At 38.3% G+C, this 16,062-nt stretch overlaps 1 protein-coding gene across 1 annotated transcript; it reads right to left on the bottom strand.

Moving 5' to 3' along the window:
- Positions 1–1,288: 1,288 nt before the first annotated feature.
- LOC139745473 (peroxisome biogenesis factor 2-like) lies at positions 1,289–10,238 on the bottom strand. The gene is made up of 7 exons (XM_071655864.1): positions 10,053–10,238; positions 8,646–8,723; positions 8,046–8,108; positions 7,205–7,411; positions 3,673–3,825; positions 2,549–2,803; positions 1,289–1,879 (listed from the first exon to the last, which is right to left on the bottom strand). Exons 1-7 carry the CDS (start codon positions 10,080–10,082, stop codon positions 1,781–1,783), a joined length of 885 nt encoding a protein of 294 aa, XP_071511965.1. The 5' UTR covers positions 10,083–10,238; the 3' UTR covers positions 1,289–1,780.
- Positions 10,239–16,062: the final 5,824 nt, after the last annotated feature.

A 16,062-nucleotide genomic window follows, 5' to 3' on the forward strand; every position in this document is an offset into this window, starting at 1 on the left:
GTTTATGATCAATCATGCTCTGTAACTTGCATCCAGGCAATGAAAGACTTTGGTGAGATAATATGTCATCACCAGCCAATCAGCTTCGGGTAGTTGGTAGGGGCAGAGCTTGTGAAAATGCCACGCAAAGCCCTTGCTCAAACTGTGCGCAAAAAATTAACCAACTGAAAGAAGCAAATGCCTACAAATTATCTAATATTTCTCACTTTTATGGGAAGCGTGACACCTTGAAATTTGAACAAGTGGTAGATATATCCCTCTGGTTTCTGATTAACCAAAAATCAAAATTTTAATTTCTTTTTTTATCGGTACCTCAACTAAAATCTGATTTTTCTTGGTTATGATGTCAGACACTTGTGGCTGCTTTTGACATGACGGGTCACAAATAGGCTTCAGAGGGCGTGGTATCTGGCCCTCAGGACTGTACCATTTATCTAATTGAAGAGAAATTTACTGTGATTATTTTTGGTGTGCTTGAAAAATGGGACATAAAGGGAATTTTCTTCCTCAAAGATTGTCTCATCACAAATGAGGAACTAGTGGTAAAAAACATGCATTTTTGAGCCAATTTGGATTTGAATTTTGACATGATTTTGGTTACAGAATGGATAAACATATAAATAATCCATACAAAATACGTTGTAGAAGGAGTTAGATTTGGAATGTTGGACAAAATCATTTTTCCCCCCTTCAAAACTGCTCTAAACTACCATTTATCAGGCAATAAGGTATTCCCCTGAGGCTTAAAACAACATTTTACTCATGTGTTTATATAATTACATATATGTCAGGAAAATCTTCTGCTATATTTCACCTTAAATATCAAATTGTAGTGTGGCATTTTGTTTGGTTGTTTTAGGGTTTTTTTTTTTTTTTTTAGGTTTGGTGATGCATGGTTACATTCATGAGCTCTGTTCAACTTGGTCATAGGATTTGGAGTAGTAACAGTGATTGCGGAAATATCACTTTCATATTGGTGGGTGCTACTTGTTTTTCTGACAAAGTACTTGCATTTTCACGTCACATATTGTAGGGTTCAAATTTAGCACATGAACTGTGCCTTTTCAAACACAACATCCAACACCCATTACAGGAATCACATTGTCAGATGTTTCCTTTTTCTTACGGTACCAAAGTATAACAAACTTTTTTCCATGGTTCTGGACTTCATGAATATTTGCAATGTACATATTTGACCTTTATACATTTTGACCTCTGATCTAAGACATATATCACAATAATGATGAAGTAGTGAATCTTTTTGTTGTAGTTGGTGCTGAAAGGAATTGAGATTGAATTCATGAGAACCTTTTTTTTTTCTTCCTTTTTGCAATATTTCAAAGTTGTCCCATTGCATGCCGTTAGAGGTATTCCAGGTTCTTTTGTTAAAATTGACTCATATTTCTATCATGTGCCAGAAACAGGTGAATTTCTCAGCAATATACCACAGATTTTTTAGAATCTCATATTCATTGCTATCCCTAGCTATTATCACTATAAAATCTCAGTAATTCATCTTTGCATGGTCATATGCACAAAATACTAAGTTTCCATGAGGGCCTCGAGTTGTAACCAAAACAGAAATCACATGAAATAACGTACAAAACAGATGGACCGTCACACAAACAAGTGGCTAAAATTCCTGCCTCAAGCACCAATGCATGACTTTATGCAACAGAACTTGGTGTCACTGATATTAAACACCTGGTGAAGTGGTTGCCACTATTCCAAGATGAGTTGAATGTCTCCAGATCATCCTGGGTGGGAGGTTGGTCCTGTGTTACCTGACTCCACACACCACCGGATGGATGTTGCTGGCATCACGCACAGAATGCCCACAGCTGGGACAGGCAAAGGACGGATCTGCCTGGTAATTACTCTGTAAAAACAAAAACAAACAACAAATTCTTGTTAAATTACAGATCAGCAATTGGAATCTTAACAAATTTCATTTGTAGAGGAAGACAAACTGAAGAAAGTTCACCCATCAACCTTCTCCCCTCTGCTTCTTATTCTCTTGGTTTCAAAAATGAAAAATTTCGTAAACTCCTAATCCCATTTTCACATCCTTCCTTAACATTTAACATGTCAAGTTTCTGTATCTCTATACCATGCAACCTGAATATAGATGCAATTAAATGCAGGTAGCCCTACCTCAAGGATCCTTTAAACCCTCTTCCAGTTTCTACACAACATTTGCCTGCTTTTAGCACTTACCAAGAAATAACAAACTTGATCAAAAGTTGTACATGACTGAAGCAACTGGTTTTTCAACATCTGGTCAGCGGTTTGAGGGAGTTAGTTACAATTATACATGGCAAAGCATAAAAACATGGATGTGGTATAGGAGAAGTAGAAAAGATGATGACGCAGAAGGAGAGGAGGAAGGATGGAAAATGAGGAGAAGGATGAGAAAGACAAGAAGAAAAAAAGAAGGAAGAAGGAAGAGGAGGAGGAGGAGAAGAGGAAATTGAAATGTACAAGGAAAAGAGAAAAAAAGATGAAGCAGAAAAATGTGGCAAGTATTTCACCGTCACACACAACTCACATGTAAACAATAATAACAGAAGATATGCTGGCAACCAATCTCTTGTGGACAAGTGGGCCAGTCTCCACACACAGCACACTCCGTATACTGGGACCTGGATCTCTCCCTGCCCTCGGGCCTAACCATCCCGCTGCCTAGCAACCGACGTCGCAGGAAGTTGCGGATGCGGTGGACGTTGATGAGCGGGAGGAGGAAGAAGAGGAACTCGGCAAAGCCATGCCACAGGAGTTCACGGGTCATGAACTCAAATGTCACCTGCCAAATTGAAAAGATCAGATCATATCAAATTCAACCTACTATCAAGCATATTGATATACCAGCGGTCCGTTTCATGAAAGTCTTAAGAGAGACTTTTTGCTCTATGACATACTCTTAAGACTTTGTAAAATGTATTTGAAAGTCTCATATACATGCCCCTACATATGAGCAACTTTGGCCATTCAGAGATTAATGTAAAGACTTTTATGTGATGACCAAAATAGTTGAATTGAAAATAATAAGAACTAAGGTAAAGTTTATGTTGCTCATGTTCATGAATGCAGATTTCTACAGAAACTTGTATTACTAAAACTCTTGCTCCTACTATTCTACTGTAATTATAGCATTCTAGCAAACATATATCTGTAACACTACAATACGCTCTCAATGTCTTCATTGACAAAATAATGCCTTTGATCATTGAGCTGAACTACTTTTGTTTGAAATAGCACACATTTACAAACAAATTTTACATTGTGTGTTTGATAATTGGCCATCATTACATTTCTCAATTCTCTTTCACTGTTTTTCTCTGTTAAAAAGTAACCAATCACAAACAACAACACTGTCTGCTGCACATGACAACATCAACATTGATATCATATACCTTCACAGCAGGTAACAAAAAGGCAGTTCTTAGCATTGGGAACACAATTCAGAAATTTCACATCGACATCTTACTGTTGTAATGCAATTTACTGACATTAAAAGAAAAAAAAATCAGCCTTAACAGAATAAAAAGTTAAGAATCACCTGAATTTACTGAACCCATCAATGCACATCTATGAAAAATTAAAAATGCAATGAATTGTTACTACAGTCAAACTGATTTCTGGGCTCTGCAAACGATGCTTTATTTCCTTTACCTGTCTCACTGACTGAGGGTGTGCAAATCTTGGAATGATGCCCAATACCCTCTCAAGGAGTGTTGGGTAGAAACCTTGCTGGAGAAACACAAGAAAGTTGACCAGAGAAGCCACTTTTACCAGTCTCTCCAGCCAATGCACAAGCTTCCAGATCTACACAGTGAAAGCAGAAAACACACAGATAAAGGTGTCAAGTAGAAAACAAAGAAAGAAATACACAAACAAACAAGCAAATAATTTTGATGGAAGACATCAAGTGCATTATGTAAAGTATTTTCAAGGGATGTAAGTAACCACTTGGGACTAAATTTGTATTCTGATTGCCATGCTCAGGTAGATAGATGGTGCTCCTTAGCATCGTTTGGTGGTTCATCCATGGAAAGGAAAACCCTAGGTCCACAGGAGTGTGCTAACATAATCCTCATGCACAAGACTTTCTCTGCCTGTACTTCCCACTTTTCTAGTCTCCTATTTCAAGAGTGCATACAAACAGTCCTAAAGGTATGATATGCAAGAACAGAAGTGTTTTCAAAACTATTGTCATATGATAATTACCATCTTGTTATCATCATCATCATTTTAATTTTCATTATTATCATTATAATTATCATCATCATCATGACAAGTATTATCATCATCATTATTTCTATATTGTCACATATAAATTCTTAGAATAAATAAGATGCAGTTTGATATTCAGGGAAGTTTGGAAAAAGTGTCACAAGATACCTTCACATCTTACAGGATTACATTTCAATGTATTGAGAGAAGTGCTTGGAAGAGATCTTTTTGGGAATATATATATTCCAATGATTCATATCAAACTTATAAGAAATGCAACATCATTCATCTTTCTAAAGTCTAAGGATGAACCTACAAATCAGTAGTGATAGTCACCACGCCACCCAATTTCATCACATTTGCATTTGATATAATGATGTGAGCATTCATTTTTGGGCAAATTTGAATGATCATTGAGATTAATTCAAAAAGCTATTGTACTTCATTCAATCTAATTTCATCAGCATTTCAATTCGTGATTTTGTCACATAAACATGTAAATAGTGCGTTCAAATTAAAAATGCGCATGAAATGCATTCAAATTCACAACAGCACAGCCGTGATAAACATTAAGGAATTCAAATGAACAAATAGGCAAACATTTACAGCATCTGGGCAGTGTTTTTCGTCGCTGCTCATGTTCTTTGTATATTCTCCATCTGTTTGAATAATTAATGCTAACGTAATGTGCCAAAGAATGAGACTCTTGTCTTCTACTGCAATTTCTCATTCCCCTGATGAACAATAGTAGAAGCAACAACTCATATGTCTGTGAATGTTCTCAGTCATCCAGGTAAAGTATCACATGAACAATATCGGTAAATCTAGTCAACTGGACTTACTTGTAATTTGGAGTAGCGACGTTTCGCATCCGCTCCGGGACGCTTCATCAGGCCGACTGATCTTTGGCGGCAATTGGTTGTTGACCCGTAACAGGGTTGGGGAATTTCGTAAAGCGCCGAGGAATCTTCCAATTGCCGCCCAAGATCAGTCGGCCTGATGAAGCGTCCCAGAGTGGACGCAAAACGTCGCTACTCCAAATTACAAGTAAGTCCAGTTGTCTAGATTTACCGATATTGTTCATGCAACAACTCATATAACTCCAGTTCCAAACATTCCCTGATTTATACAGACTATGGCAGCGGCTTGAGGACAGTACACGAATGTCTTGAATACAGACCGAGCTAGGTTGGCAGAAGCATTTGATAATCAGCAAGACTACCTGGAACTGGCCGACACTCTTGGAATAAACAGGTCTATGGCTAGATCGATTGCAGCGAAGTCTGTGGACATAGGCAGGGTCGAAAAGTTACCAAGGGGTGGGGCCCCAAAATGTGAAAATGGATGCCAACATGCGCAACCACTTGGAGAACATCATAGACGATAACCCATATTTAACTCTGCAACAAATGAAGGAAAGTCTGGAGCGCAACCTCCCTGACAAGCCTGCAGTCTCAACATCATCTGTAGCCAGAGCATTGGACGGGATGCTGTTAACACTGAATATGGCAGAGGACGTCCCAGATGCTGGGAACGTCCTACGGGTACTCGACCAGTGTCAGGAACATGCTGAATGGTTTCTTGAGGACGGAGTTGTGGGAAACTGTATCTTCATCAACGAAACGGGTTACAATATCTGGACAAGGCGTACACAAGAGAGGGGTCTGCAGTATGTTGCGGCTAGAAGGGCGATGCATGGACAGCGAGGTCGAATTTGCAACATGACCTTAACGGTGTCCACTGTCGTCGGTCTTATCCACCACAGAATTGCATTTCAAACCGTGACAAGGGAGAGCTTCAAGGATTTCCTTGCTGAAACCATCACCGAATGCAACCAATTGTTCCCTGCTGAGGATCCAATCTACCTGATCTATGATGACGCCAGACCCCGTGTCCGTACCCAGCTGCCCTACGGAGTAAACCCTTCAATACAGCTGACGCTACTCTCTCCCTTCTCCCCCTTTCTAAACATGACAGAAATGGCACACTCAGCCTTCAAAGGCCGCTGTCAAGAGAACCTTGGCACAGCCAGCGTGGCAGCTCCGTTTCGGAGACAGGCAAGCAGCTCACGACGCAGGGGTCAACCTGCAGCAATGGCACTGTGACATCCTGAGAGATGCTGCTCTCCAGAACCTTGACGCCTTTACACCTGAGAAGTGCACTCAATGGTACAACCACTCTCAGGCCTACATGCCAAGGTGCCTGGCATGTCAACAGATCAACGGCTGAAGAGACTGAGAGACTGTACATCAAAATTATGAATAATTATGTAAAAGAAAGAATATCCCAATGCAAAGTATCTCACACACATTTCAAATCTCAAATGTGACTGAAAACAAAATCTGTAATACGACTATATCACACTTGACATATCGATGTTCTCAAGTGATCTCTCATTATAATATGTTGGCAAAGTCACAGTTTAACCATTCTGTAAATGTTACATCCATTTAGATGGGGGAAATATAGAGAAACTAGTTGAAGAAAACACCCTCCCCCCCCCCAAAAAAAAAAAAAAAAAGATGTTGAAATTGAAATAATAACACTGAACGTTGATGAAGTTGCCATTCAGCAATGTAAGAATATTCATAAGAATTCCATAGAATTACAGGACTTGGACATGCTAATTGGATTTGAATGTTCAAAGGTCAGAGTTGTGTGCCTATAAATGAGATTGGAATTGGTATTTGGGACAAAATTGAACGGCTATTCAGCTGTCGCGAAATTGAATGCGAACTTTGCTTCCTTAAATTGAATAAAATAAAATCTAAAAGGAATGACATGACACAAATTTGAATGATCAAAAAACGAAAATGAAGCATGAGGGCACAGCGCTAACAAAAATCGCTTGAATTTGAACTCCCTCTCATTTATTCGAATGCGAATCTGATGAAATTGGGCGGGGAAACCTATATCAAGCTCTATGCTGAATGACATTACAACATCATGGCAACCTGCACTGCACACCTACCACCTGAACCCTTTCGCTGCTCCCTGTCATCTGGGAGATGTCCATGCTCCGCTCCTGGAACCACTTACAGCCTATGAGGAGCAGCGCAAAGAGGATCTTCTGCTTCCTACCCAGCACCTCTGACCTTTGACCCGTGGGCAGAGTGTGGGTGTACAGCATGTTGAGCATATGCTGACCAAGAGTGGCTCCAGTCCCACGCACAGAAAACTGGGTAAGGAAAAGAGAAGGAGTAATATAAGGGCACCATACATAATGCAAATCTTTGGTCTACAATTCATTACAAACCTCACATCAGTATCTGAAGGGTATGTGACATCTTGTTTATCAGACTGAACAACAGTAGTGGCTATCAATATCACACAAGTCACACCCCTTATCAACTTGAAACCAAATGCACCATAAAATTATAGAACACTGAAGTAGATTCATTCATTTTTTTTTTCTATCACAGTGTCAATACCTTTGTACCAGGATTGAAAAAAATGGTGCTTTAAACATTTCTGAAAGAGGAAAGTGTTCATACATATCTTTCTAAATACAAAGAAGAAAGAAATCCAAACATAATATATGATATCTGAACAATTAGGATTTCAGATTACATATGAACTTAACCATAAGCACATACAATGTGATATTTATAAACTTTTTAGCTCTACTAACTGGGTAATCAAACACAAGTTTAGACAAGTGCATTAACACATGAAGATACATTTTACTGTGTTGTTAAAACAATCCAATCTTACTAGTAGACAGTGTAGTAAAACAGTTGTCAGAGGAAGCCAAATATAATTAAACTATCTTTAAATTGCACAACACACAAAAGTACAGAATAGAGACTCACATGCCATATGAGAAGTCGCAGTAAAGCATTTAACTCCGGATCAATCTTTGACAGCACTCCAGGCTAAACAGATTTCAGAGAAAAACAGCATTTTGATCAGTTAAAAGAAAAAAAATGTACATCACAATAATGATGTCAGACTTGGGCAATCTCAAAACCTGTTCTTTAACTTCGGATTATTCAGACAGGCAGGGCAAGGTAGGCCTGCATGTACTTCATGATGTCTGTGTCACACTGGTACATGCACTGGACTAGAAATGCATGCAATCACGCCTTTGTTTCAAGCTGTGGTGAATGGCTATTGACTAACTTTACTTTTGCACCTTTTAAAGCTTATCCAATAGATTGCCATCATTGGTTACTCATTAATGTTGGGTGGACTGAAATCATCACCTATATGTGTGGGGGGGGGGGGGGGTGGTGAAAGGGTGGAGCTCTTCTTGGGATCATATTGGGATGCTAAGGTAGATATGAACTCTGAACCTTGCATAATGTTACAAAAGAAGTCTGAAAAAAACATCAGAAATTTCAGACGATGCTCAGCACAAAATGAGAATGCAGGGAAGCATCAAAATATAGAGATGGAAATGAAGTCATTACCTGAAAGAACTGGAAAGCCTTTGTAAACTGTGTCCTGAGGAGGATATGTATCTCATCGTCAAGCTGATGTGCATCCAGCTGTAGGTCAGAAAAAAAAATGTCAAAGGTCAATTCAAGTCACTTTGAGATCTCATCACGCTATGCCTATAGATCTATACACCGCCTAACTGCGAAGCCCCAACGTGCAGCGTTGCGGCTGTGCCGTTTTCGCATTCAGATCGAGGAGTTGTACAAAATGGTGCCGTTTCGGCGCTATTTTTCCTTAATTTTTCAACAAAAACTACTAGGAATACTTACATGGGTCGATTAAACCTAAATGATTAATTTCGGCGACTGTTTGACGCATTTCATCGCTTATGATGCAGAAAATGTTGTCTTATAACGCGAATATCTTCAGCTCACCGATGCTCACTGAAACTCACAATCACTCGCACAGGCGCACAGCATGCATGCAGTGCAGTGCATTGACAGCATGCGTAATGCGTACTAATGGATATAGCAGCAAGTCTCTCCACTGTTGCACTAGGGCAGGCCACTTATTACTCCTAAAAAATTTAGAAAATTTTGCAGTTTCTAGATAAATGGGTGAGAAAAACCAAGTCGTAAAGGTAATGTATATTTCATTTTTTATTGTCACTGTGTTTATGACAGAAATTTAGCCGTGCTTTATTTGTGAAGTCGCCGTGAATGTGGCAATGGAGTTATTCTTGATTTTTGCTCCCGCTCAGCTGCGAGGTAGCCGCCAGGACCGCGCTGCAAGGCGCGGTCTCCGGGGCTATACACAGCCCTGCTGCTGTACACAAGTGTCTTCGCAGGGCGTCAGGTCAGGCTACTCAAGCTAGTGAGCATGTAGCAATGTCATGACATAAAATGTCAAAACTTTAATTTCATTGTGAAGTTGATGAGCACCTTGTAGCTTGTGCAGTGTGCAAACCCCTATCTATTATTATGAACAAATGATGAAGCAGCCTTTCTCCAGCATGCTGCCCACCAACCAGTACTACAGATTTGGTGGAGGAAAAAAAATGTATTGAACACTCTTGCCAAACCAAATCTAGAACCCTAATTGCAAAAACGATTAACGTTGGTTGATGTGACAAAGATTCTAAATCTAGCAGGCGTTAAATTAAATCATTCTTCAAAAACTGTTAAAGAAGTTAATCAATAATAGTACCAAATCTCTCTTTTTAGTTTTATCTCATTCCATTCTTCAATTCCCCTTCAAAAGAACATTGCAACTTTGAGACATTTGTTAGTCCCAGGAAAAATGTTATGTTCAACTAATAAATAAAATGCAGACGACCAAATATCATACAAAACTGTCAAGCAAATTTCTACAGTTTACAATGCAATGCAAAGCAATGTGCATTCTCATCAATCATTGCATACGAGGTTACTGACACGTACCTGGTTCACGCGCAATACGCTGTGCGACATGGTTGTAAAATCAACTTTTAGTGCTTGTGATTTCACATGCCAATACAAACTAGCGAGTTGTCAAGATATTCAGAAGTTTGCGCTATTCACGACACCTTTCACCACAGCTATCACAGATGAATTTTCAGTCACAAATCAACTTGTCACGGCAGCTTGATATACGGCAGCAGTCCTGAGCGTTCCTGTATGTGTACCTGTGGCTGCCCGGACTCTTCCCAGGGGTTCCCCGGGAGTGACCACCGATTGTCCGTTGCGCGAGTGTTCTACACCCCTTTGCTCCACTCAAGAGTTCAGTGCGTTTAGCTCACATGCCTTCCTCCCGAACCTGTGCGTCACAAGACAAGTTCGACCCTACCAACATTACACGGCCAGAAACAACTCGGCACCGTAGGTAGCAATTGATTCATCTACTACGTGTAGTCAGGAAGGTGGGAAGCCCACCTCCCTGGTGTAGTACAGTACACTGTACACGATTTCCCCTACTTTCAGTACGTGTAATATATATCCAAGGAATTATCACAGAAGGATCTGTGATAACTCCTTGGCATAACATGGTGTGCTAATTAATGCTTCATGTAGAATCACTGTTGTCACATAAAAATCATTTGCTCATGAGAAGTAAGAACACTCGACTTTGAATGTTTTTTTCTTATGAACGAATTATTGTGACTGCGCTAATTTCACGTTCCCCCGTTTTATTTCCCACTGAATGTCTGTCTGTCTTTCAGTTTACACCTTCAAAAACTCTGTGTCAATAAGATTATCACATGCACCACTTTTAACAAAACACAAGAATTCCTTTGTTTGAATTTACAATATTTACAGATTTTATTGTCAACATTATTGTCAAAAAACAAAATATTTTCCAGGTTATTTTCCTGCATGCAAGGCGGATTGCAATGCAGCTTATAATATTGGGTACATGTATGAGAAAAAAAGATTGTGAAATACAGTATTTGCACATTGCATGGTATAACACAGGATACAAACAGTTGGCCAGAACTTCCCTTCCAGTGTACCACACAAATCCATTATATGGATCTCACCTATTACACAAAAACACACAAAACAAGAAGTAATCAAACTGAACATTACACAAAATGTTAACACTGCAATGTCAACAATACATGCCTCCACTTGCAAAGCTGCATTAGATCCACGTAATATGCACTGTACACCATGCTGACATTTTGATCATACATAATCATGATCTGCACTGCCCTCTCGTGAACGTCACTCATTTTGTCACATTACATCAACAACTTAAACATGCACTTTTCGCATAAATTACCTTTACAGAAAACAAAATTTCGCCCCTAATTGAATAAAATTACCTTGTCATGCAGAATCATAATTTATGTATGTTAAACTTGAGTTATCAAAAGACAATTAACATAAAAGATTTGCACTGACCTCTGAATCCTAACTTTCCACTGTTAAAAATAATACAGTTGAACCTCTCGTATCCGGACAAGTCGGGACCAGGGCTCATCCGGATAAGGGATTTGGCCGGATACGGGAGACTCAATGCTTTATACATGTACATATACATACACATGTACTGATGTAGCCCATTGATTGTAGTACCACATGTAGTAATGTGTATACTGCAACCTTTTCATTGTTACACTCAGTAACAGACCCTAAAATAGAGGTTTGTGTTTGCAAGAATGAAATCATTTTCTTTTATAAATTCTTGGGATGATTTACCTAAATAATTATTAAGAAATGTATCAAGTATATGTAATTCATGTGTGTTTGTGTAGGAGTTCTCATGGAGTTGGGAATCCCCCTTTCCTCCCGTAATTATATAAAAAAAAATTTAAAAAAATCACGGCGAGATTGCGTCCGTATAATAGAGAGATCCGGATAAAGGGAGGCCGGATAATAGAGGTTCAACTGTATGTGTGTATCATCGTATCTGTTCACACTTCATCCTTGTACAATTGTGTACATGAATCTGATCCCTTGTTCTGAGGTATCACTACAAGTAACAAATCAGACTGCCACCAAGGTACAGACAAATTGAAAAAACAAACAAACAAATAATATGTTGCCCCTGATGTGGAGGCATAAAAACAAATCGTAAGACATACACTTCAGCTAAAAATCCTTCATGAAGATGCACGCTGGTTGGCTATACACGTTTGGCACCTGTACTCCACTGCCAATACAACACAGACACTCCTGCGATAGTTTCACACTGAAAGAAGGAAGAGATAAAAATCATAATCCTCACATTTTCAAGACTGTTTTCAAGCCATCTATGTGCACATAAGAGAATCAGTTTCTACATACAAACAAAAATGCATTATGACCATGATGAGTTAGCAAGATCTTGTATACCTTGCGAGTTGTCACGACATGTGTATAATAGAATAACTTTCACGGATGACAGAAAAATCAGGACTAAGTGCAAATTAAATATATGAAAGCAAACCATTCCTATTAAAGCAATACAGAATAATCACACACACAAAAAGGTTCTCCTGACATCCTTTCAGAGACCTGCTTTCACACAAAGAACAATTGATCCTTGAGGGTATTGCTTGGAAGATCAACTGTAGTTCTATTTTAGAAAAAGCAATGTAATTATATAAGGCAAGGATGGTTCACACAAGGATTGTTACATAACTCAACTGTCTTAACAGCATTCTAAGCCATAAAGGCAATGTCTGACATATTGTAACAAAGTCTGCTTGGTAAGTCTTGCAGTGAAGAAAAAAAAAATAACACAACTTGAAAAGCACTCTGAGAGCACAGACCTCCGCCAAGCACATATGCTGCTAATGACCCTATTTTCCAGTAATAAAGAATCCTTCAAAAAATAAAAAATATTCTTGCACCCAGATGGTGATTCAGATCAATACCAAAATTTAATCCTCCGTTCCTCATTTTGAGTTGTTTTGCAAACAAACAAACCAATGCCAGCAAAAACAAAACCTCTTTGGCAGAGGTAACAAACATACACCGTATGAACAAAAAGCGGTCTAAAAACATGCATACAATGTACAGCCAGAGAAACAGCTACTTCCTATTCAGCCTGCTATACCTGCCGCATGAAAAAGCCATTAACAGACATATTACTGATCATCAGCAGGTGCATTTCATTGTTCTAACATATATGGAATACAAAAGTTTACTGGACTCGTACATGCCAAGGTTATCACTATGTAGGGTAGTTACTACATGACATTCTTTGCATGGAAAATATATATCTTACAGTGTACTCACACACACACACACACACACACACACACACACACACACACACACGCACACACACACACACTCTCTCTCTCTCTCTCTCTCGCACCCTCTTTATGCATTTGCAAAAATGTATTCCCACAATTACTGCACACAAGTTTGGCAATTATAACGCAATCTATACTGAACAGGATCTACCACTATCTACAACTTAACTTACAGGTATAACCAAAGATTTCACCTGAAATGACACTGTTGCTAGGATCCATTCAGACAAGACTCTGATACAAAAATATATTGTTATTTGCTCAAATGAAAATGTTACAATCCAATTTCAAATATGCAGTAGACTCTACAACAAATATTTTGAGATATTTGCCCAGTTTCACGAAGCACAAGGAGCAAAAACTGGCCATCTACGATAGTTGCAGTTACTATAGATATCAAGACAATCCATCAGCATTGAAATGAACATGCAGTTGTTGCCATGGTAATTGGAAATATCAAACTTATGAGTGTTAATCTTTCTGAGAAATTAGGACCAGAGATCTTGTCACACGACTACAATAAGTCCTTATTGCTACAAAAAGAGAGTGCAAAGAAAGTGTAACACTGCATGCAGAAAACTATAAAAGCATACATCTACTTATTCAGTACTGTATTGTGCTCACCAATTTGGATTAACTATTTCATTATTGCAACATTTGCATTGAAATACATAGGGAACATCTTTACATTTTACATTTGGTCATTTTCATACATGAAGATAGTTGACGGCAGGCAGCTGTATATATGTGAACAAAACTAAATCAAATTTGACTATCACATGCGATTCCTGTCAGGTCAACCTCAATAAAGCGATTCATTCACATGTACCGGTACATGAAAGCATACATCTGCAGATTAATTGTGATATACAAAGCATCATAAACATGAATTTGGTAATTAATTTTTCACATTTTCAAAGAGCCACTATGCATATCAGAACAAATATATAACACTAACTGACATTCAATCAATGTGTCATCATATTTCATTGACGCTAATCTGTTGTCACAGTTCACATTTCCTTTCATCAGGTCACTTTGGCACATTTCAGGTCACTTTCAAACTCTAGCACTTAAGTACTTTTCAGTGTCAGATCTCTTTCTTTTTAGTTTTTCCTTTCTGTTTATTTCATCTCTGCATCGTGTTTATCAAATGAAGATAACTTTGAATGCATGAATTGAGGTCATGAACATTTCAAAGACATTCAACTGACACCATTCTACAATATTAGTTTAAGAAACAAGCAATCTTCTACAAAAATAGACTTGCCATGTAACAGTACATATCACAACAGAAAATAGATCTTTGGGCAAGATGTAATACATGGCATGAGTCTACTCATGCAAATTGATGACCCTTTTAACACTACTCACAGAAAAAAGCAGAAAGCTAGTTAACATGTAACCTTAATGAAAGATGAATTGCAGTTTTCATAATCACCACATTTATTCCCTAAGTATCATTTCTTCCGTAAGTTTGTTACATCAGTAATACATGTACCAGTCACTCCAATGGCACTGAAAATAATGGCTTGACTCAGCTTAAAGGACAAGTTCACCCTCATAAACATAAGGATTGAGAGAATGTAGCAATATTAGGAGAACACGTCATTGAAAGTTTGAGGAAAATCGGACAACCCGTTCAAAATTTATGAATTTTTGAAGTTTTTGTGTAGTAACCGCTGGATGAGAAGACTACTGCAGTGTATGAATAACTTAGATGTCACATGCGTACAACAATATAAGGAAAATACAAAGAGAATTTCACAAAATTCCATCTTTTGAAAAAAGTACATATTCCCTTGACTCGTTACCGACATATGTTAGGGGTAATATTATTCCCCCTGCTTTTAGAAAGAGACAAGTCAAGTGCTCTTTTTGATTATGCGAAAAAAGTGAAAATATGTTGAATTTTCTTAACATTTTCTTTATCCTGTTGTACGCATATGACTCACAAGCTGTAGTAGTCTCCTCATCCAGCGGTTCCAACACAAAAATTTTAAAAATTCATAACTTTTGCATCGATTGTCCAATTTTCCTCAAACTTTCACTGATGTGTTCTACTAATATTGTTGCATTTTCTCAATCCTTATGTTTATGAAGGTGAACTTGTCCTTTAATATCAGCAAATTAAAGGCAAGGTGTCAAAATATTGAATGAACTGATGAAAAAGCTGTAAATTACCCTTTATCCAGATTATAAACATGCAATTTTCTTCCACAAATTATCAATTACTCTCACCGAAATGAATTCTACATTGCAGCTGAATACAGACCAATAAGTACCACATGAGGAATATTAAGGAAAAAGGAAGCAAACTATACTGTTTTACAATCCTAGTTTAAAGGGATAGTATAGTTTTAGTTGAGATGGGGCTTCATATTTTTTTTTTTCTGTGCCATCCCTTTCACAAAATGAGTTGCAACTTGCCCATGCAGGTGATGCATGTGTATGTGCATGTGTGTGGGAATGAGGAGGGGGCTGGGGAAGTTGTGGAAGCTCACACTTACAATCTTGATCCATAAAATGAGGAACAATATCACACCTTTATTGTAATTGATTGACAAGTTGCCCTTCATCAACGTAAATAAGCACTGAATTAATCAGTGTTTACTAGTAGCCATGGATGATAAAAGAAATCATGGGCATACATACTCGGTCAGGATTCGAACCTACGACCTCCCGATCATCAGTCATCAATAAGAGCAATATCACATTTTCAAGAA

This window comes from Diadema antillarum, unplaced genomic scaffold, assembly GCF_040938485.1.
Source record: "Diadema antillarum isolate AM-2024a unplaced genomic scaffold, OU_Dant_1.0 seq00001269_RagTag, whole genome shotgun sequence".
Classification (NCBI taxonomy): domain Eukaryota; kingdom Metazoa; phylum Echinodermata; class Echinoidea; order Diadematoida; family Diadematidae; genus Diadema; species Diadema antillarum.